Here is a 23,023-nt window from a genome sequence, read left to right as displayed (position 1 = left end):
TCACTTCAACTTTCCCGAGATTGCAAATTAAGGCCGACAAAATCGCCAAAGTTCATCTGCCGCCACACTATAGGCAACTGGCACCAATTTCAACTTGCAATATCTCCCTGATCCGAGCTCCATTCAGTGTATTGCAAATTCCCATAGCCTTTGCTTGCCACATAGAACACTGAAGAATCCTGGTGAAGCTAAAAAAAATCAGATGGCACTCCGACCGATGCGTCTAAATTGGCTCAGAACTAGCCCACGATGAGATTTTGACTAACCATATCTTGACATCCAAGACTCCAAATGAGGATCTGAAAGGACTGACATGCCCCAGATAAAGATCTCTACAGGCCCATGTGCTAAAACCCGCTTTGACCACATGGCATCCCCTGTCCTGTCCACCCTAGATCTGCAACCGCCCCTATCTTCAAAGCTCCGTATCTTGCACACCGTGACTCCATTTGAGGAGCCGTTTGGACCTTCTCCTTCAACACTTCAAACTCTACATATTGAGCCAAAAAACTAGCTCCTTGGACCTCCTTCATCTGTCACCCCAATTGAACCTTCATGGAGACCTTTTGGTATGAAAAACCACATCATACATACATATCGGCTGCCTTTTGCCTGCCCAAACTCTTTATAGTTGCTTCATCTCTTTGACTTGCACTTTCTAGTCTACATATATCTGCTTATACCATTTTCTATGGTCGACCAACTTTGGCTGCACCATCATTGCCCAACCCCTTTGTTGAACATTCAATGTTCAACCAAAAAGACTACGAGAGAAATTGAGAAACTATAAAATTGAAAAACACTGCGAGCAAACAAAAAAGTCTAATGTATGTACAAACTCTTATTCTTGGCATCTATTTTATTTAGGTTGGTTGCCCAAACCCTTCTACCACAATTTGATGTACTGTGTGTACCAATTCCCTTTCAAAATAGAGTTTTAGACGTACTCCATTCACTAGGTTCTTGAGAAGACGACTGTTCATCCGCGCCAGCAAATAGGTACCATTACGAAAATCCTGATGAACCTTGTAGGGTTCTGTCCACTTCTTCTTGAACTTCTTATGGAAGGTAAAGTCCAGATAACTCGTGTATTTCATCACCAAATCTCCCTTTTCTATCTGCTTCCCTAGCAAGTGTTGATTAAGCTTCACACCCTTTTCTCCCGCTGCTTCACATAGAAATCTGTTGCTACTTCACGATCCATCGTCAAAGCTTCCAGACTTGTGATTTTATCCTGCAACAAAAAATTTTGATGAGATTTTCCAACCTGCCATATACCTTTTAGTACCCCTAACTGCACTTGCACGGGCAGCACCGCCTCCTTGCCATACACCAACTCATAAGGAGTAAAGTTGGTCGCCACTTTGTAAGAGGTCCTGTACACCCACAAACATTTGTCAGGTTAGCTTCCCACTCTTCAACCTGCTTGTATATATATACTTTGGTGAGCATTGTGATTATCTGTCCATTTGCACTTTCAACTAGACCGTTGCACTGTGGACACTCATTTGGTCAAACAAGGCTTTCGTAACAGTCCAACAAAAAGCACATTGTATGTAAAGCGTGAGGGTGATGTACTTCTCATTGTGGTTCTTTATGTAGATGATTTGCTGATCATTGGACCAAACGAGAGACATATTGCTGAATTTAAGGCTGATTTGAATGCTACTTTCAAGATGAAGAATTTGGGGTTGTTGCATCATTATTTGGGCATACGGTTTAAGCAGTGTGATGGTGGTATTGCCTTGTGTCAGAAAAGTTACATAGAGACATTGCTATGTAAGTTTGGACTTGAGGATTGCAAACCTATTGCCACTCCCATGAAAACAGGTTTGAAGTTGAGTCTACATGATGCTGGCGATCCTGCTGATGTCACTCTTTACCAAACTGCTGCTGGCTGTCTCATTTATGTATGCAACACGAGGCCAGATATTCAGTGTGTACTCTCACAGGTCAGCAGATTTATGCATAGCCCAGGGTCTAAGCATTGGCAGGTTGTCAAGAGGATTTTTCGCTACTTTAGTGGCACTTTACATCTTGGCTTGTTTTATCCCAAGGGGGGATCATTGCCGCCAGATTTACATGCTTTTTCGGACTCAGATTGGGCTAGTTGTTTTGACACGCGAGTGTCCACAAGTGGTTTTTGTTTCCTGCTTGGCAGTTCATGTATATCATGGTTGATCAAGAAGCAACCTACTATGGCCACTTCGAGTTGTGAGGCTGAGTACATGGTAGTCTTCACAGCTACGCCTGAGTCTGTATGGCTCATATGCCTTATGGCTGATTTGGGTGTTGGACAGGACACTGCCAACACTATCTACACTGACAGTCAGAGCGCATTGGCAGTTGCGAGGAACCCAGTTATTCATGCTCACACAAAGCACATTGAGGTGCATTACCACTATGTCAGAGAGAGGCTCTCAGCAGGAGAGATCAGCTTGGCTTATGTGCCAACACAGGACAACCTTGCAAATCTTCTTGAGAACCCAACACTTGATGTTTCCCGCATTACACATGTTCTCAAGTGCATAATATGCTCTTTTTCCCACTTCCAAACGACGCATAGCACATTCATGCCACTTGTGATTGGACAAAACCTCAAGGCCAAGGTACTTGAAGCTCTCAACAACTTCAAGTTTCTCATTGTTGTACACAATGCATGGCTTCTCCTTATGGTTGGTTTTCACAAGAATAACCTTTGTTTTGGATTCATTCACAATCAACCCACTATGCAAGCAAAAGTTCTCATGGACAACCATAAGCATTTGTGCATCTTCTAAAGTGTGTGCTAGAAGCACTACATCATCTGCATACAACAAAAGCATGATTACCGCATTGCAAATAGTGACCTCTTCAATGCCAAAGAGAATTGATGACAACGGACATCCTTGTTTAACCCCAATAGTGCTTAATAAATTTTTTGAAATTTCTCTTCTTATGCGCAATTGACAAATCACCTTCTCATAGATTCAAGGAATTGCAAGCATAAACTCACTTGGCACTTAGAGTTCTTCCATCCTTCTTCACAAATTGTTACGTGGAATCATATCAAAGGCTTTCTTAAAGTCCACAAAACAACAATACAATTGCCTATCTTTCAACGACTTTCCTGCATGAGAACAGGCAGAGTGACAAGATGATCAATGGTGCTATGGCATTGACAAAAACTCGTGTGTACTTTTGCACGCTTGTCATTCTCTTCAGCCCAACCACTTAATTTCATCTCCATTATGCACCCAAATAATTTTTCAGTCCGGTAGTTGTTTACATTCTTTACATCCCCTCCTTTATGCAAATGCTTAACCCAATCGGATACTCCAATCATAAGGCATACCATATTGAAGTGCAAGGTTGAACATATCACCCATCCACTCATGGGTAAACTCTCCCGTCCATTTGATCATCTTCGGATTGATACCTTGAAGATATCCTACTTTGCGACGAGTGGACAACTCTTCAAGCCCACCACATACATCCTCAATAGTAGAAAAAGAGGGCATACATGGGAGTGAACCATAAAATGACATTTTTTCAACATTTTCTTGCTCATATAATTGCCTACAATGTGTGTACATATCCACAAGACTCAAGTTACCAAAATTCTCAACCCGCTTGCCCCTCAAGTTTCTCCAAAATCTTCCACATGCATGTGCCTTTTCTTGGACTTGAGAAAGTTATTGCTTTACTTCCCATCTTCTTTTCTTCTTTTGAATTAATGCCTTGTATGTATGCAAATGACTTTGATAGTTGTCTTTGTCCATAGTGGCATCAAGCTTTATTAAGGACTTTCGAGCATCTTGACATTCTTTATCAAACCACCTTTTGGGTGATCTATCTTGTTGATACCATGGAGATGCTTTATGACAAAGCATTCCTTGGCACAAGAACAAATAACTTTCTTGAAAGCTTCCCATTTAGTTTCCAATGGTGCGTCATACTGAAGCTTTGTCATCCATAACTTTTTCCCAACCATTTCAATGTACATTGGTGCCCGTTTGAAATCCATACATAGTGATAATTTCTCTTTCCTTTGGCTGAGATTATCATGCTTAGTTGCTTCTCCACATGAAAGGTCAATACATAAGGTGCGATGGTCGGATTTTGGGGTCCATTGGCCCAACATCAACTCTTTATGCGATACATGATGGCTTCAAAGAGTAGCATATAGTCAATCACACTGTCCCCATTATGTTTCCTACATGTAAATCCATTGGTTCTACTCCACAAAGATACACCATTGGCAATGAGCATACCCGTGCTATTACACATGTGTAAAAGAAACTTTCCATAGTGATTTGACTCTTTCTCATCCATTGAAGTACGATCATACAAGTGAACTTCTTCCAACTCCCTTGAAATGTGTGGCATATCAAATTGTTGAGTATCATGTTGCCATGTTTTTGTGCAAGCATTCACATCCCCAAATACAATAACATCACCTTCACCTTTGAAATAGGCAATGTGGTCGTCTAAATAAAAAAATGGATGATCTCTATCCATGCAAGCATAAAAGGGGGAATTATGATGAGGAATGTATCAACCGGCTACAAAAATGGGTGCTCTTTTTGCTGTCATAATTTTTTAGCCATACATAACGTTTGTACTTGTCATCTTTTACAATTGATACAAAATCTTCCAATCCTTTCTTAACCATCATGCTACCCCTCCTTGCCCTCTTTGTTGCTTGAGATTCTTTGACCACATCAATGAATTTACATTGTAATCCTCCAAGCCGTTAATCATTCGTGTATCTCTTTGGGAATTCCACGAATAACAATGTTCTTGGAACGTGGCTCTCGTTCCTTCAACTCCTCCACATCCACATTCTCAACATTCTTTGTTTGAACCATAGCTTGCATGAGTGAGGAATTAGGAACCACATTCTTACCACATACATCAGACCTAGACTTGTTTCTGCGTATATTTTTCATGTCGCATACATCTAAGCTCATGGTGTCGAATTTCTCCTCTTTCAATACATGATCATGCTCTACTTTGCTCATGCGCTCCTTCAAAGCATTCAAGTCCACAAGAGAGAGTTTACACTCTTTGACTTCCTCTTCAAGTTGCATCAAGCATGTTGTTGCATATCAAGTGTCCTCTTGAGATTCTCATTCTCAACCACAAGTACCCTTAGTGTGCCATTCTCCATTGCAAGTGCTCATAAGTCTCCACCTTGTTTGTTTATGGTCTCTTACAATGATACCAAGTATGCCATGATCATGGTTTTCTATGTCATTGGTTGGGTGGTTGTGTTGCTATCTCCACACTTAGGAGATTTTGGATCATTTTCCACAATGGTTATGGACCGTGTTGAAGAAGAAGAACCCTTGCGAGTGCCAGAAGACATTGTATGTAAAATAAGAGATGAGAGTCAACTTTCTTGAACCTGTTCACTTCCAAAATTTTGCTACATAAATGTCTTGCATAACTTTAAAATTTTTGTGTCTTTACATCAATGTGTAGAGAGCATTGTGCTCTTTGATTGAGGCTATAGATCACCCAAATCGGAGTTTGGATGAAGAAGTAATGATCAAAAGAGTGAACTGTTGTCTACTAGGTCAAAAAATGGCCTCGTTTTGTGTTGAAGAAGAGAGAGAGAGAGAGAGAGAGAGAGAGAGAGAGAGAGAGAGAGAGAGAGAGAGAGAGAGAGAGAGAGAGAGAGAGAGAGAGATGATCTTCACTTGCTGAGAAAGAGCACCATTGGACTCGCTCTATGTAAAATAATGAGGCATTGGTATGTCCTCTCTCTCATGCATACCTTCACATTTCACACCCTTGGAACCTACAGATTGCTTGCAGAAGGAAAGAAAATGCACAATCTTGGCTTTTTATATAGTTGGGGTGGGCTCTCTCTCTCTCTCTCTCTCTCTCTCGCTCAAGATGAGGTGGGCGGTGCTAGCTTCCAGCTCAGCTTGAGCTTGAGCTTGAGCTTGAGAGAGAAGGATTCTTTCCAGCTTCATTGTCAGATGTCATCAATCTCCAATTGTCACTCACATTCACAATCATTGAGTTATGCTTTGTGGCCCAAACCTTTGTAGTCCTCCTCTTCAACCTTGCTCCCTCTTTGAGCCAACCTATGTACCATGAACAAGCCCTGCATTTGAACTTCTTGTCATTGAAGTGAGACCATATCTTGAAGGGATATCCAATATTTTGTTAATTCAAGAATGCAATATCATAAGGAGAGTAAAACATTCATCTTTGACTACAGGCTTGGATGTTGCTTCTTCAAGAATTTTTGAGTTTGTTCCACTATTCGATATGTCCATAGGTAAACAGTCACCACGCACAAACTCAGAACTTGCTAATTTAGTAACTCTTATAGACTTAGAACATGCTATTTCAAGAATTCTCGAGTATATTCCCTTATTTGATATGTCCATAGGTAAGCTTAAATAATTTTGGTTGTTCTCTGAGCCAAAATTTCCCAAAATGCCCTTCAACTAAAAACAAATTGTTTTACAAATTTTCATAGGAAGAGTGCTTCTCCTCAATAGAAGATGATAGAACAAGGATTTTAGATGGTATTGAGGGCCCTTCAGATAAAATTGTTCATCGTTTTTGAACACATATACCTCTATTTGTAAGCTCATTGGTGAATAATTTTGTCTAAGACACTAAACAATAAATCTCCATTGTTATAAACATTAAACTATGCAAAAATTGGGCCAAACCCATCCCAAATCATGCAAGGGTATGTTGGGAATGTTTTAAATTTGAAGGGTATTTTGGGAATTTCCACAAATTTCAAGGGTATTTTGGAAAATTTTCTTATAGCAATAGAGATTTATTGTTTAGTGTCTTAGACAAAATTATTCACCACTGGCTTACAAATAGAGGTGTCTGTGTTAAAAAATGATGAACAATTTTATCTAAATAATTGGTTGGCCATTCCCAACAAAATCTAGGAGTGTTGCTCTTTCCCATTGCATCGGTTTGTCGGGATTGACACCCAGCTTTTGGCCGGCACTCGCGACAACCAATTCCTTGAATGAGAGAGAGAGAGAGAGAGAGAGAGAGAGAGAGAGAGAGAGAGAGAGAGAGAGAGAGAGAGAGAGAGAGAGAGAGAGAGAGAGAGAGAGAGAGAGAGAGAGAGAGAGAGAGAGAGAGAGAGAGAGAGAGAGAGAGAGGAGGGAGAGATAGAGATAGAGAGAGAAGAAGAAGAAGAAGGAGAAAGAGAGAGACACAAGGGGAGAGAGAGAGAGAGAGAGAGAGAGAGAGAGAGAGAGAGAGAGAGAGAGAGAGAGAGAGAGAGAGAGAGAGGGAGGGAGGGATATAAAAAATCTCGCTCCAAAAACTCTTTTGGAGCGAAGCGAGCTTTTTCTTGAATTGGTCAGTTGAGCTATATTTGAAAAAAGCTCACTCCAAAGCTCACTGAAAAAGCCTGCTTGGAACCTTTACTCCCCTTCCAATTCTTATTCTTCTTCTAAATTTGAATCTAAGGGCAATAAATCCAAGGATAAGGGTATGGGAAAATCTATTAAACCTCCACCCACCCTTGATGAAAAGATTTCTCAAGGCAGTTTAGGTGGTAAATTAAGTAGAGAAGAGCAGACATTGTATGCAAAGGAATGTAGGTGCTTCCATTTTCACATCGTAGGTCATATGAAAAAGGAGTGTCTTGAGAAAGAATCTAAAAGGAAACCTCTACTGCTCAACTTCTGACTCTACCCCTCAAGTGAATGCTAGGAGTGTTGTACAACAAGAAGTTAAGCAGGAGGGGACTTTTGAAGAGGATGAACTCATAACATGTTATGGACATGTCAATGGTCAAAGGGTCATTGTGTTTTTTGATCCTGGAATTTCTCATGATGTCATAAGTGAATCTCTTGTGGAACGTGCACATCTTCAAACGTCTCATATCCCCACCCTCTCGATGCAATGGTTCTCGAAGACATGGACGCTTTGATCTCTCAAGAATGCAATGATTTCACATTAATCATTCAACAAACTCAATTTAGTTATCATTTTGTAGTCTCTATACTCTTAGGATGTGATATCATCCTGGGAATTAAGTGGTTTCACATGCTCATGCCCATTATTGATCGGGAGAAGTTTATGCTTCTCATCAATGATAATGTGTCGTAGCTAGTCCTCATTCGAGGTAAAAGCGGGATTGTTTGAAAAGTTTGAGCACTTGTTTCTCCTAAATGATTTTCTCATTACACTCCCTTTGAGCGACCTGAGTATCATGTCATTGACCTAGTGGATAAAGCACAACCTATGAGTAAGTTTCCATATCATTTGAAGAAGGCTAATGAGGAGGAGCAAGAGTGCCAACTAGGTCAATTGTTGGATATGGGTTTTATGCGTCCCAATGTAAGTCCTTTTATTCCTCCAATTCTTTTTATTCATAAGAAAGATGGCTCATCATGGTTACGTGTAGATTACAAGTTCCTCAATAAGATGATTGTCAAGAACAAGTCTCCTATGCCTTGCATCGAGTACATTTTGGAGCGTCTCAATGGGGCTATTGTGTTTTCAAAAGTCAATTTGAAGAGTGGCTACCACTAGGTAAGAATAGCAAAGTGAGACATCCACAAAACCGCCTTTAGGACCCATTGTGGGCATTACGAGTTCCTTGTTATGCCTTTCGGTCTAATGGATGGATTGGGTATGTTTAATCGTATGATGATACATATCTTCATTGACGTGGTGGGTGATGCATGTTATTTTTGTGGATGACACTTATTTTATCCACTTCTTGGGAGAAATATGCTATAGATGTAGAGATTTTTTTGCCCATTTGGATGCTAACCATCTTTATATTGTAGCAAAGAAGTCATATTTTTTTCTAACTACTATGTGCTATTTGGGCTACATCATCTCTACCTATGGCATTCGACTTGATCCCGCAAAGGTAAGTGAGGTAAGAGAGTGGCCTATGCTTGAGACAACGAGGAGACAACATATGATGTTTGCTCATTTTTGGGTTTATGTCAAGCATACAGTTCTCACATCAAAAACTTTGTACATATTGCCACACCATTGTTTAATTTGCTAGAAGGTGTCAAGACTTACCGTCAGCATGTTGTCATGACCGATGCCGCTAAGAGTGCTTTTGAAGCACTCAAGGTAGCAATCACTGAGGCACCATGCCTCGTTCTTGCCTATTGATGCTAGTAACATTGCCATTGGTGCAGTGTTACAACAAAACAAATATTTAGTGGCATTTCTCTCTCGTTTATCTGTCACATTTTGGGAAGCAGGTCTATTAAGGGGAATCAAGGAATTTGCTTTGGTGGGTTTAACATGGAGGTGACACATGGAGGAAAAAGAGAGGGAGAGAGAAAAAGAGCTGGCTGTCATACATCAAGAAGCGAGAAGAGAGAGAGATTTTTCCAGTGTGTGATTTTTCTCTCCCTGCATGTTGGCTGTGGTGAGTCGCTGCTAACTGCACCCAAGGTGGGAACCTCTCAAGGAGGTGCGGCCACATCATGGACGAGAGGGTCGAGGCTTGAGAGGTCACAAGCGCGAGCAGACATTGAAGAGGAAACTACAAGCAAGAAGGTGAGAAGGGCAATGGGGAGGCTAGGTAGGGCTACACAGGGGGTGTCATGGCAATGACATTAGGATTTTTCTTTGGATGGATGGCTTGGCATGTTGACTGTCGCTCAAAGATGTGGAGGCAGGCAAGAGATGGATGAATGTGGTGAGAGAGAAGGTGATGCGCCATCTTCACTTGCTTAGAGCTCTCAGTTTGAGAACCAAGACGGAGAGAGATGCCGTGACGGGGAAGCCGATGAGACAGAGGGAGTTAGCAGGTAAGGATGATATCCTTGCACAAAGGTAGTGATGGTGATGAAAGGGATCACGTAGAGGGGGATGATAGGGAGGTATTTTGCTTTTGATTTACTAGATTTTCAAGGAATCTAATGACCAAATAAAAGTCTAGTAGGGTAGCAGACGGGGGTGCAGACCCAACCATGGTGCACGTGGGGGTGCTCATGATGGAGAGCCACGAAGTGAGGAAGGGAGACAACTGAAGGGTGACGATGAGGGTGCATAACAGGGCAGTCGATGGGGTTGCAGGAGCCAATGATGGCAAAGAGCTTAGTTGTTCATTAAGCAAGTACTCACGTCGGCTTGGTGCACCCCATCTCTATTGCAAAGGTGGCGGGGTCGACCTCGACTGCTGCTCTCTAATTATTGCTTGAATTGAGCGCTCAAAAATGGAATCCCTAGAGATTCCATCCAATGGAGCAGTATATAGAGCAAGTAGTATGTAGTATGCGACTAGCTAGTGATGAGAAAAATTATTTTGTTTATGATAAGGAACTTCTCTTTGTCATTCATGCATTAAAACGTTGAAATCATTTTATTTATGGGAGTGAGTTTGTGGTTTGCATAGTTAATCAAGCCCTTAGATGGATTCAATCTATGCTAGTGCACATTAAAGTGATAGACAAGCACAATGATCTCAATTTTTTGGGCAATTTGTTAGTATGATTATGTAGCTAACCCTGTTGCTTGTTGCTGATGCATTGAGTAGGAAAGGTCAAGTTCTCTCATTGGAGACTCATTCTTTTCTCTCTATTCAAGGTGTTGGCTTTGATGATCTAAAAGACAATTACATGGGTGTTGAATTTAAAAAGCACTATTTATAAGCATTAAATGCACAAGGTCCATGCAATTATGTCATTTGTGATGATTGGCTTTTCTTTTGGAACCATTTTTGTGTGCTATCTTCTCAGAGAATACCAATTTGTCATGATACACATGATGCATTAAGGGGTGGCCATAGAGGTATCAATGCTACATTGGAAGGTGTTGAATGATTTTTCTATTGGCCAAAGATGCGTAAGTATGTGTACAACTATGCTACTAAGTGTGCTGCATAAAGTCCCCCATGGTAAGAAACAAGGGCTATTCATGCCGTTGCCTATCCCTGACGAACCATTTGAGGACATAAGTATGGATTTTGTAACTAATTGCCTCCTTCCACATCTACAAGGCGCATGCAATGTCTAACTATTGTTGATAGCAAATTTTGCATGTTAATCCCTTGCAAGGTCAATGTTAATGCACAAGTTGTCTTATGATTGTTCATACAACATTGATATCCATTATGTGGTCTACACAAGTCGAATTGTGATACCAAGTTCACATCCCATCTTTGGCGTGCTTTGTTTGAAAATTTGGGCACTTAATTAAACTTTTGTAAGTATTTCATCCATAGCTATGGACAAAATAAAATTTAAAAGAAGTTGGCATTAGATGTTCTCAAACTATATGTTCATGATAAAAAATCTAAGTGGAAACAATATTTGTCTTTTGTTCAGGCTATCCTCAATGATTCATTCTCTAGTGCAATTGGTCGTACTACATATGAGGAGGCATCTGACTGACCTTTTCAATCCTTTTTAACTAGGTCTATTTCCAAATTTAATGATGATAGTTTTGCTAGTCAAACCTATGTAGATGTACTCGAGAGTGTTAAGCTTCGGCTTAGCAAGGCTCAAGAGTTCTATTCTAGGCATGCTAATAAGCATCGACATGATGTATCATTCAAGGAGGATGACTGGGTGTATTTAACAATCATGAAGTAATGTCTCAAGAAAGTTGGTAAGAGGTCTCCTAAACTCTCATTTTGTATATATGGTCCATTTCCAATCATCAAAAAGGTAAATGATGTTTCCATGCAATTATGCTTGCCACTTTCTTGGACAATGCATAATGCTTTCCATATTTCTTGGCTTAAATTATTCAGGGTGAATCTCCAAGGAGCATCCCAAACGAGGAGCAACTAGATATAATTGATAAGGCCAAAGTTATGGAGCCGAAAAATATTCTGTTGCATCGATTCAAGCATGGAACAAAGAAGCAAGCAAGGCAATACTTTCTGATTATCAAGGATTGAGGGACAAATGAAGCTGCTTGGGTGGACAAGGAATTTTTCATTGACTATCCAAATTTGCTAGCCTTATACAAGGAGGCCATGAAACTCGGTACCGTACCTCACCTTAAGCAGGAGGGGTCGTCACGTGTACATGGCTCTGTGTGCCACATGGACATGCTTCATCGACTTCCAGAGCCAATTTTCTACTTCTTCCTAGATAGGGTTGTCTAGAATCCTAGGAGAATTAGGACCGACAATTTTGTAAGCCTGTTTGTAGGACCTACATGTCTTGATGAGTTTATTATATTAGGTCTTCCACTTTTTGGAACCTCTTGCATAAATGGTTTGTACACGCGTTTTGATAGACGTTATTACACTACACTCGGTATCTGGCATGATGTGCATATATTTTTTGGGTTATACGAATCTAACAAGCCATTCTCCATGTCGATTGGATTCTCAAACGAACAAATGTTTGACAATTTCACCCAAAAACCAGCCACTTGGTCAAACTTATTGATAATTCATTTTTATGATTTTTATTAATTTGACAAAGGTTTTGTCCTACGTAGCCCTTATATAATTTATAAGTAGTAAAAATGTCCTATAAAGGGAGCCAAGTACCATCAATGGAAATTAGATTGTTTAGCACTAGCAAAAGCAGCAATCAGCCCTAGCGTTTTTTGCTCCCAGTATTCCCCAATGTATTTGGTAGGGCAACACTAGCGCTTTGCAGATTCCATTTAGTGCTAGATCTCAGCCATTGTTACCATATACATGTGGTAGTGATGTGTGTGAACACACTTAGGACCGCCATGGCATTTTTTCCCTCTTTAGGAGGTTTTCCCCCCCATGCATTGTATATATGCCCATCATTCTAGGGCTATCTATCTTTCCATAGCACACTAAGTAATAGACTCTTGTAGTGTGCCTTGTGCTTCCTTCGTCTTCTCCAAACTATGTGTGTTTTCCTGCAACCCTAATTCCAAAAATTGGTATCCGAGTAGGTTGCATCCTCTCGGGCTTACTCACCAGTAGCTCCAGCGCATGCCTACTCACTTTCTCCAATTTTTGTGAGCTTTGGTGAGTGTTCGTAGGTCAACAAAAATTTTGGGCTCATTTTGGCCTCCATTTCCACTACAGGCAGTATTGCGTAGGCTATTGCTTCATTTTGTGCATAAATTTTGTCAGTGTCGTTTTTTGCATAATAGGTCCTTACAGTCTTCTACAGTTTGTGCTATATAGCTCGTGATGTTCTCACTGTCCTTCTCCTCTTTTTGGGCAGTTTTCATATCAAGTGTAGCATTTACCATGGCTGACAACAACACAGATGTGTTCAGGATGTTTACTGCTAAGGACAGATTAGATGGGGACAATTACCCTATGTGGGCTTATATGATGCAACATGTTTTTGTGTTAAAAGGCATTTGGAACATTGTGCAAGGCATTGATGTACATCCTGGTTCTGAGGATACATGCAATATGAGGATCTTGCAGGTCTTCCTGCAAGGATTGCTGATGTTAAAGCTGTTTTGCCTACGGCTGATGAGCAAGCTCGTTGGGATGTAAAGGATGCATAGGCTCATGCATTGATTGCATTGTCTATGAAGTGCACCATTACTCCTCACATTCATTCAACAAAATCTACAAAACAGGCTTGGGATATTGTGGATGGTCTTTATGCAAGTTGCAATGAGGCTAAAATTGCATTGCTACGTAAAGAGCTGGAGTCGAAGATTATGCATGAGCAAGATGACATGGACACTTTCCTTGCTGGCAGAAAGGATATCAAAATGAGAAACTTATTTATGCAGTAGAAGTCATTTTAGACAGCTCCCTTGTGCAGACTGTTCTTGATGCCTTGCCACATTCTTACCATACTTTTGCTAGTACTTGGAGACTTATGACCCAAGGAAATACTGAAGTTGTCAAGCTTGATGCATTATGCACATTGCTGTTGCAAGAGTGGATTTCCAAAAAAAACATGACTAGATAGCGTGCAGTTGAGCAAGCCTTTATTGCTGCTCAAAGAAAAGGTGGTAACACCAATGCAGCCACTTCTTATGGTTCTTCTACGAGTGGAAAATCACATGTTCCTAATGCTTCTGCTAGCAGCAATTCGTCCGGAAATTCTGGTGATAAGGGCAAAAAGAAGATGCGTTGCCATTATTGTAAAGCTAATGATCACTTGATCAAGCAATGTCCTAAGATGAAGGCCAAAGAGGCTAAGAAGAAAGAGGGTGGTTCCACTGCAAATGCTGGTTTCACTACAAATGCAGTTATTGTTGAGTCTTCTATAAAAGGGGATTGTGATGTTGATGTTGATGCAAAATGGGCTTTTAGTGTAGAGTGTACCTATAATCCTGATGTCCACGATGCATGCATGCCAGTTACAGATTCAAATGTGTGGTATTTTGACAGTGGTGCTACAAAGCACATTACCTCACATCGTGATTTTTTCACCTCTCTCGCTGTCCCTCAAGGGAATTCAGTCACTTGTGCCAATAATGCCTCGTGCTTATTGCTGCAAAAGGAAGATCTTTCACACTTGTTGATGCACTTTATGTATCTGGGATCAAGAAGAATCTTTTGTCTGTATGTGTACTTGCAAGACTTGGACTTGTAGTCAAGTTTGTGGATGACAGATGTACAGTACATGATCTTAGTTTTGGTGATGATGAAATTGTTGCATCTGGTATTTTCTATCGTGGGATGTATAAGCTCACTTTGTATGACAAGTGTGGGAAAAATTTTGCAAATGCAGTTGTGGATTCTAAGGCTATTTCAAATGCAAAACTTTCGCATGCACGTTTTGGACATCTGAATTTTGTCAATTTGCTGCATTTGCAAAAATTTGATATGGGTGCTTCTTTGCCGCCTCTTGAAGCACCTACCAAACATGTTTGCGAAGGCTGTATTTGGGGTAAGATGCAGCATTCGAAGTTTCCAAAGAATGGTTCAGTTAGGGCCACATGTAGGTTGCAGCTTATGCATAGTGATGTTTGTGGGCCCATGCAAAATCGGTCCTTGGGCAATTACCTTTACTTCGTGATTGTCATTGATGATTACTCCAGGCATGCATGGGTATTTTTGCTTAAAGAAAAGTCCGAAGTTTTTATTTGCTTCAAACAATTTTTGGCTATGGCTGAAAATGTCTCAAAATGTACTATGAGCACCCTTTGTTCTGATCGGGGAGGGGGGGGGAGGGGAGTGTATGTCTCATGAGTTTAATGCATTTCTGGCTAGTCATGGGATAAAACACCAATGTACAATGCCTTATATGCCTCAACAAAATAGTGTTGCTAAGAGGAAAAATACGTCACTTACGGAAATGGCACGATGTACGGTCATATGCTTTGGTGCCACATGTTAGTGCCTGATGTGTTAGGGCGCTTACTTTTTGATTGTAACTAAGGTCTTAGCTTTAAGCCTTAGGTGTTTGTTTACACAAGGACTTTTATGCTTAGGTAGTTTTCAAACATTCGAGGGGTCATATGGCGTATGGCAGTTTTTTGATGTAATCGACATGCAATTTTTGCAGATTTCCTATAGCCATACTGCTGTTTTTCTCTGTATTTCAACGGTGATGATGAATATATAGCGAATGTAGTACTTCCTTATCTTCATTATGGTGTTTCTTATTCATCTAATCTGCAGTTTTGTGATTAAATATGTAGTCTCCTGCCTCGTTTATCTTTGTACTGTATGATTCTTGTATTGATTACGTGTTAGGACTGTGAGCCCCTAACACTTTGGTGATCCTACAATTGGTTCGAATTCAACCTTAACCATATGGCACTCAGGAATGTAGCAGGGAATTGATATGTTGGTTGACATAGACCACCTATAGGAATTTTCAAATTGGGTAACCCCGCAGGAAGAGTCTGAGGAATATGCAACAAAGTTCTTGGAGGAGTTCTTCCCAAATCTTCCAGGGGAAATCAACATTGCAATTGCTGACAAGGTAGTTACTTCATTTTTACCTTTCGGGGCATGCAATTTACCTTCATGTTACAGTCTGTATGAAAGGAAAGTGTTGGTACATTATTTAAGACAGAAAAGAAGAAACAATGTATGAGTGGGTTAGGGTAAGGATCCAATTTACCACAACAGTCATATGGCACACAATTTAGAATGAGGAGAGAGTTTTTTGCAGGGGGAAGACAAGAAGAAGAGTCGGGTAGTGATGACTAAGAAAAACCTGTAAGGGGGCTTGTTGCAGGAGAAGAAACTGTTGGGGCGGGGACTGAACTATAAGAACCTAAACACAGGTTGTAGTAGACCCCACCTGCAAACCAAGGAGTCCAACAGACAACTCCTCCCACAGCAGACCCACTTTTGAGACAATTGGTTAATGTACTGCTAACGCAGACAATCTTAAGGGCAAGAAGACAATTGCAGTTTGCACTATCAGGGACAGGTATACCTTTCAATCCACTCCCGATAAGAGTACTCAAAACACTTTTGATACCTCCAATGGCTGCACCAAATCCCAAAGTGGGCGCGACAAAGTTCAGTGGGAAAAAGTCCCAAGATGCTGACATCCATGTTGGTCAGTTTCAAACAAGATGGTCTGCAAGTGGTTAAGAGGCATTACATCCGGAGGTAGTGAAGAAAGAGAATTTTGCAGCAACACTGTAGGGTAAGGCCATGGATTGGTTCTTGCAGTATGGCATGTCAACTTTTGCTGATTATAATGATTTAAGGCAGAGATTTTTATTAAGGTTCAGGGAGGATAAAACACCTGAAGACATTTTGAAGAAGTTGAGAAAATTGAACCAGAAAGATTTGTTGGTTGAATATTATGCACAAAAATTTAGGAATTGGAATAATAGACTAGAGGCAACACAACAGCCTTCTATGGAGCAGTTGGGAGACTACATTTGTAAGGGACTCAAAAAGGAGTTCAAAAGTGCAGTAGTAGGGAGACCCCCAATAGCAAATGTACAAGATTTTACTGATTTGGTGGAAGCAGTTGCAAGAGCTGAAAGAAGATACGGAGGTAAGACAGAACTAAAGGAAAAGAAGAAGAAGAAGATTGAGGATTCAGACTCAGATTCAGAAGATGAAGATTTAGAATGGGATATTGAGGAGGAAACTGATACTGAGGAGGAAGATTGGTCAGAAAAGAAGAAGCATGAAAAGAAGAAGCACAAGAAAGATAAGGGTAAGCAAAAGAATGAAAAGAAGCAGAGAAAGCAAGTAGTAACTGTAGACGCAGTCAACAAAATCATTCAAGAAAAATTGCAGACAATTGGAATGAATTAGTTTGGAATGTCAGGAAAACCATATTGTCAGGTTTGTCAAAGATTTAGTCATGAATATGAAAACTGTTACTATAATCCAGATTTTAGGGGAAGAAGACTTGAGTATATTACTCAAAAAATGAGGGAGACAATTGCAAATGTGGTATCTCTTCAGGGTGCTAACATGAGATATCAAGGACTTGCACCTCAAAGAAGGTTTTAGAACCAAAGTAATTGGGGATACTAGAACAGAGGTCAAAATAATATGCAGCAGTTGCAATGTAATTATTATGGAGCATTAGGACATAGACAAGGTCATGATTGTGAAGCATTCCCATCATGAGGTACAATAATAACAATAACAATAATATTAACAGGCCTCAGGAACAGAATCAACAACCTCCACCTCAGTAGCAATAGAGACCTCCATGTGAGGCTAATTTGGTAGTGCTGGAGGAATTGATTGAAAAAGAACGGATTGAGGAAGAATGAATTCAAGATAGGGTACAATTCCATCAAGAGAAATAGAAACCTGCTCAAACAGTACAAGATTGTCAGTATACTCAGGGAATGAGTAAGCATTACAACCTTGATTGTGCAGCATGTATCCAAATTGAGGATATTCCTGAAAGCAGTAGGTGCACTAATGTCATGGTTGTAACAAGATAAAAAATAAAGCTAGGAAAGAAAATCATGCAGGAAAAAGAAAATTAGGGCCCTGTAAATTGGAAGGAGCAGAAAGAAGTGAGAACAGAAGCACTGAAGGAAGTACGAGAGTCCCAAGGTGGGAATATGTTATCTAAAGAATGGGAGTTTGTTGCAAGATCCTTGGTTGATAGGGGAAAAGTACATTTGATAAAAGTAAGACTGCACTAAAAAAGCAGGGCAGTGATGATGAATTTTATGAAGCCTTGTTGTCAGCTCCAATAGCATTTACTGTAAAACAGATGTTGAGGTTGTTACCTGCATTTTCTCAACAATTGTTGACAAGATTAACTAATGAAGTACAAAGTACAAATCAAACAATAGGCAGGGAACTTGAAGAAATTTTATATGGAGAAACATGTGAAGTCCTACCAATGGACGTGGATTACAAGGTACCAGTAGTGGGGGTATCTATTGGTCAGGTGTTTGTTCCAGGAGTTTTCTTGGATGGCAGTTCAGGAGTTAATATTCTCCTAGAGTTGACATGCAAACGTCTGAATCTCTTGAAGTGGGATCCAACACGTTTTCAGGTGAAGATGGTAGACCAAAGACGGGTTCAGCCTTTGGAAATTCTGAGGAATTTGCAAATCTCAGTTGGGGGACTGGAGTTTGTGGCCAACTTTGTGGTTCTTAGGTTGGAAGAATCTACTTGCTTTTATCCAATGATGTTGGGGAGGCCATGGTTAAGAGCAACAAGAGTAAAGCAGCTATGGGGAGCAGACTCTGTAGTGATCAAAAGAGGAAAGAAGAAAGTGCGAATGCAAATGGATGCAAAAAAGGTGATACCACCTGGTTTCAGGGCACTGCATGCAGAAGGACTGAATATGGTAGAAGAAATTGGAGAGGATGTAGAAGAAGAATTTCTTAGAACTAATTCATCAGTTATACCTGTTTTTGAAGTGGATGTGTAGAAGATAGCAACCAAATATGTGCTACAACCAGAAGATGAGGGAATACAGTCAAGAACCGACAAATCAATAATTACTCAGGGGAGTAAACAATCAATAACAAGCTGTTGAAGGACCTAAAGATTGAAACTAGGGAAGAGAGGAGGAAGCTATTGAAGTAGTGAAGCAAGCAGAGAGAGCCTTTGAGAATCAAATGGCAAAAATTGCTAGAGTGACTCAGGATGAACTGCAGGAACTGAACCTGAATACCCAGGAGGAACCACATACAGTGAAGGTATCAGCAGGTATGGATGAGGAGTTTAAACTGAAACTTAAGGAATTGTTGTTAGAATTTGAAGATGTTTTTGCATGGAAATACATAGATATGAAAAGAGTAGATGCTGGCTTCTGTCAACACAAAATAAATTTGAAAATTGATGCAGTTCCAGTTGTACAACAAAGGTACATGATGAATCCTAACTATGCCAAATAGGTTAAAGAAGAGATCGACAAATTATTGAATGTTGGTTTCATTTATCCTTTGGAGGAAGTTACTTGGTTGTCACCAATTGCTGTAGTTCCAAAGAAGAATGGAAAGATCAGGGTGTGTATGGATTACAAAAAACTGAATGTTGCTACAATAACTGATCCATTTTCCTTACTTTTTTGTGATACACTACTGGATGCAGTAGTTGGACATGCGATTTATAGTTTTTTGGATGGTTTTAGTGGCTACAACCAAATTTCAATGGCATTTGAAGACATAGGAAAAAAATGCTTTTATGACTAAACGGGGAGTTTATGCTAGCAATCTGATGACATTTGGTTTGAAAAATGCTCCATCAACATTTCAAAAAGCAGTACAACATGTCCTTTTTGAATTCCTTACTACATTTATGAGGGTTTTCTTGGATGATTTTAGTGGTTTTGGAAAGAAGTAGGAGCATCTTGAACACTTGAGAATGTGTTTTTAGAAATCCAAGGAATTCAAATTGTCATTAAAGTCCAGCCAAATGTGCTTTTTCAGTGAAAAGAGGTGTTCTTTTTTAGGGCATGTGATTTCTGAAGAAGGGGTTTCCATTGATCCAAGAAAGGTGGAAGCTGTTAGAAAAGCACCAGAACCAAGAACAATTAAACAATTGAGCAGATTTTTGGGACAAGTCAAGTGGCATAACAGATTCTTGAGGTACTTAGATCATGTTTGCACACCATTAACAAAGCTTACAAGGAAGGATATTGTATTTGAGTGGGGAGAAGAGCAGAGCAAGGCATTCAGGATTTTGAAGAACATGTTGACTGTAGCACCAATGTTGATTGTTCCTGATTGAAAGTTACCATTTCACATCTTTGTGGATACATCTCATGTAGCAATGGGTGCAACTTTAATGCAAGAAACCAGTAGAGGATGGTTTAGGCCTATTTACTATGCAAGCAGTGTATTGACACATACAAAGAAGGATTACACAGTTACAGAGAGGGAGTGCTTGGGAATGGTTTATGCATTGCAAAAGTTTAGACATTACCTATTGGAAAATAGGGTAATTTTTCATGTAGATCACCAAGAATTGATCTACTTGGTGAATAAACCACACCTTTCAGGTATGTTGGCAAGATGGATACTGCTATTGCAAGAATTTGATTATGTATTAATACATACTCCAAGCAAACTTCATGTATTGGTTGATTATTTGAGCAGATTGGAAACAGGAGAGGAAGATTCTGGAGGTGTACCTGTTTAATTTCCTGATGCAGAATTGTTTTTAGTTAAGGTGACTGACTAGTCAGGGGACTGGTATGAAGACATGCTTCGGTTTTTGACTAAAGGGGTGTTACTTGAAGCAATGACTAAGGATCAAAGAAAGAGATTAGCATTAAGAAGCAAACCTTATACAGTTATGGCAGGGGTTTTGTACAAAAGAGGAATTGATCAAGGGATCAGGAGATGTGTCCTAAGTTTGAACAAAGAGTAGTACTGGCAGAACCTCATGCAGGTAATTCAGGAGGACATTTTTTAGGAGATGTTACTACAAGGAAAATATTTCAATAAGGACTCTGGTAGGGCCAACTATTATAAAGCATGCTCAAGAATTCGGTAAGAACTATTTGTTATGTCAAAGAGAGGGTAGGCCACTGAATGTAGACAGGATGTCCTTGCAACCTATATTACCTTTGGAACCTTTTCAAAAGTGGGGATTATATTTTGTTGGTCCGATCAAACCACCTGCAAGGTTTACATAGAACATGTACATCTTGGTTGCAATTGATTATTGCAAAAAATGGGTAGAAGCTGTGGCTTTGAGAGATAACACAACGAGGAGTGTGGCAAAATTTTTGTATAAAAATATTATGACTAGGTTTGGATGTCCTATTGAGTTGGTTTCTAATCAGGGAGGACATTTCATTAACAAAGTGATTAGTAAACTAACTGAATTGCATATGATCCTGCATAAGAAATCAACTGTGTACTATCCTTAGACAAATGGACAAGCAGAAAGTACCAATAAGATTTTGATCAAGATAATCAAAAAGTTGGTCAATCAAAACATGACAGATTGGGATGAGAAGTTGGATTCAACACTTTGGGCTTTTAAGACTGCATTTAAAGTGACAACAGGCATGACACCATTCAAGTTGGTGTATGGTTTGGAAGCAGTAGTTCCTATGGAAATTTTAGTACCAAGTTTAAGGGTTGTAGTTTAGCAAAAACTGTCTCCTTAAGAGTCAGTAAACTGCAGAAAGGAAGCATTACTGAAACTGGAGGAAGATAGAATTCAAAGCTTGTATATTGTAGTGGTTATTCAGCAAAGAAGGCAAGCTTCGATCAGCAGGAACATAAAGTTCAAAATTTTCGCTGCAGGAGATTTGGTGATGGTTTACAATAGCAAGTTGGGACACAGGCCTAGAAAATTGAAACTGAGGTATGTGGGACCATTTCAGATAGCTAAAATTATGGGGCCTAATACTTTTGTTTTGGCTGATGAGTCAAGGCAGGTAATTGCCAAACCAGTTAATGATTTTCGACTAAAGCCATTTTTTGGAGAAATAATCGGGACTCGAGTGGAGCATAAGTTTAATGATGATCCTGGGATAGTGACAACTTATTCACGTGACTAGTTGATGAAGTGACTTTTAGCAAGTGCGCTACAAATTTCCCTCCTCTGCGTTTTCCTGCTATGCTGGGTTTTCCACTTTGCTACAACATGTCGAGCCTTCACAATATTTCTGGGGGAGCAGGGTCCGACTCACGCTTGGAGGATCAAGAACCTTTTGTCACGTTAAGGCCTCTGCATAAATCTAGGTACCAACAGGCCATCATCTCTGACTTCAGTTTTGAAGACGAACCCGAGATGCTGACACCTCTCAAAGCTATGCCAATTTCCAAGGAGGAACCAACACATGTGTATACTTTTTTGTATTTCAAGTATGATTTGGTAGCTAATGATGACAATGTGCCATGGTTTAGGAGCATAGAGCTATTGGATTTTTCAAGATTGCCATGGGTGAGGTGGAGGCAAAATCAGATGCCGATGGTTTACTTGAAATATTTGCAGCAAATGATGGTCATATTTTTGCAGAGGATTGCTTGACTAAAACACTGATTTCCAAAGTGTTTGATGTTCCTACTGCTGAAGATAATGAAGTCAGTAAAGCCACAGAGAAGGATATGACAAAAGCCTTCGGGCCATCTCAGGGTGACATGCACTACTACGAGCTGTCAGGCATGAAAAATCAGGTCAGGCAACAACAAGTCAGATGGCTTATTGAAAGGGTGTTTTTGTTGGTCAAATTAGAATACATAAGTAGGGAAAACTATGGAATACTGCTTGCAGCTAAAGGTGGCAGAAAAATTGGTTGGGCCAATATCCTCTTTGAAATAATTAAATTTGAGAATTACACCAAGCAAAGAAGAAAAGACAAAACAAGCAAAGTGGGTCCGTACTTAGCAGCAATTTTTCAATATGTGAATAACAAAAGCATCTTGCAGGGGAAGAGGTTTCTATCACCAGGACAAATGATTGAAGACTCAGGGTCTGCACAAAAAAGAGAGAAAAGACAAAAACTGCAACATGATAGGAAGCCCTTGTAGATTACAAAGGATGTGGACACATTGTGATGGCTGTCTGCAGGTTAATCGAAGAAAGAATCTTTAAGATGCAGTAAAAATAAAGTTAGATTAGGAATCTTGGGATTTGTTTCCTGAGTCTACAGTTCAAAAGCCCTATGAAAAACCTGTAGTCCCTGTGACAATGAAACAGGAATCAAACTTAGAAAATTGAAGGGGAAACTTACAGGGAAAGTGCCTGTACTTGTAGTTGGGGAATCTACGGTTCAAAAGACTGACA

General features: G+C 40.0%; 1 protein-coding gene across 1 annotated transcript; it reads left to right on the top strand.

Annotated features, from left to right (window-relative positions):
- The first annotated feature begins 21,224 nt into the window (after nt 1-21,224).
- Nucleotides 21,225-21,794, top strand: LOC147430599 (uncharacterized). Its single transcript, XM_086493560.1, has 2 exons — nt 21,225-21,310; nt 21,416-21,794. Exons 1-2 carry the CDS (start codon nt 21,225-21,227, stop codon nt 21,792-21,794), a joined length of 465 nt encoding a protein of 154 aa, XP_086349686.1.
- The last annotated feature ends 1,229 nt before the right edge of the window (nt 21,795-23,023 follow it).

The sequence above is a fragment of the Adiantum capillus-veneris genome, chromosome 21, assembly GCF_014529385.1.
Source record: "Adiantum capillus-veneris isolate H3 chromosome 21, ASM1452938v2, whole genome shotgun sequence".
Classification (NCBI taxonomy): Eukaryota; Viridiplantae; Streptophyta; class Polypodiopsida; order Polypodiales; family Pteridaceae; genus Adiantum; species Adiantum capillus-veneris.
This window is presented reverse-complemented; position numbering and strand designations above follow the sequence as displayed.

Excerpts from the sequence above, each read along its gene's own strand:
- LOC147430599 (XM_086493560.1), top strand. The coding sequence starts at position 21,225 with ATGACAGATTGGGATGAGAAGTTGGATTCAACACTTTGGGCTTTTAAG. Across the intron at positions 21,311-21,415 it reads ACAGGCATGACACCATTCAA|AAAGGAAGCATTACTGAAAC; the intron begins GTTGGTGTATGG and ends AGTAAACTGCAG.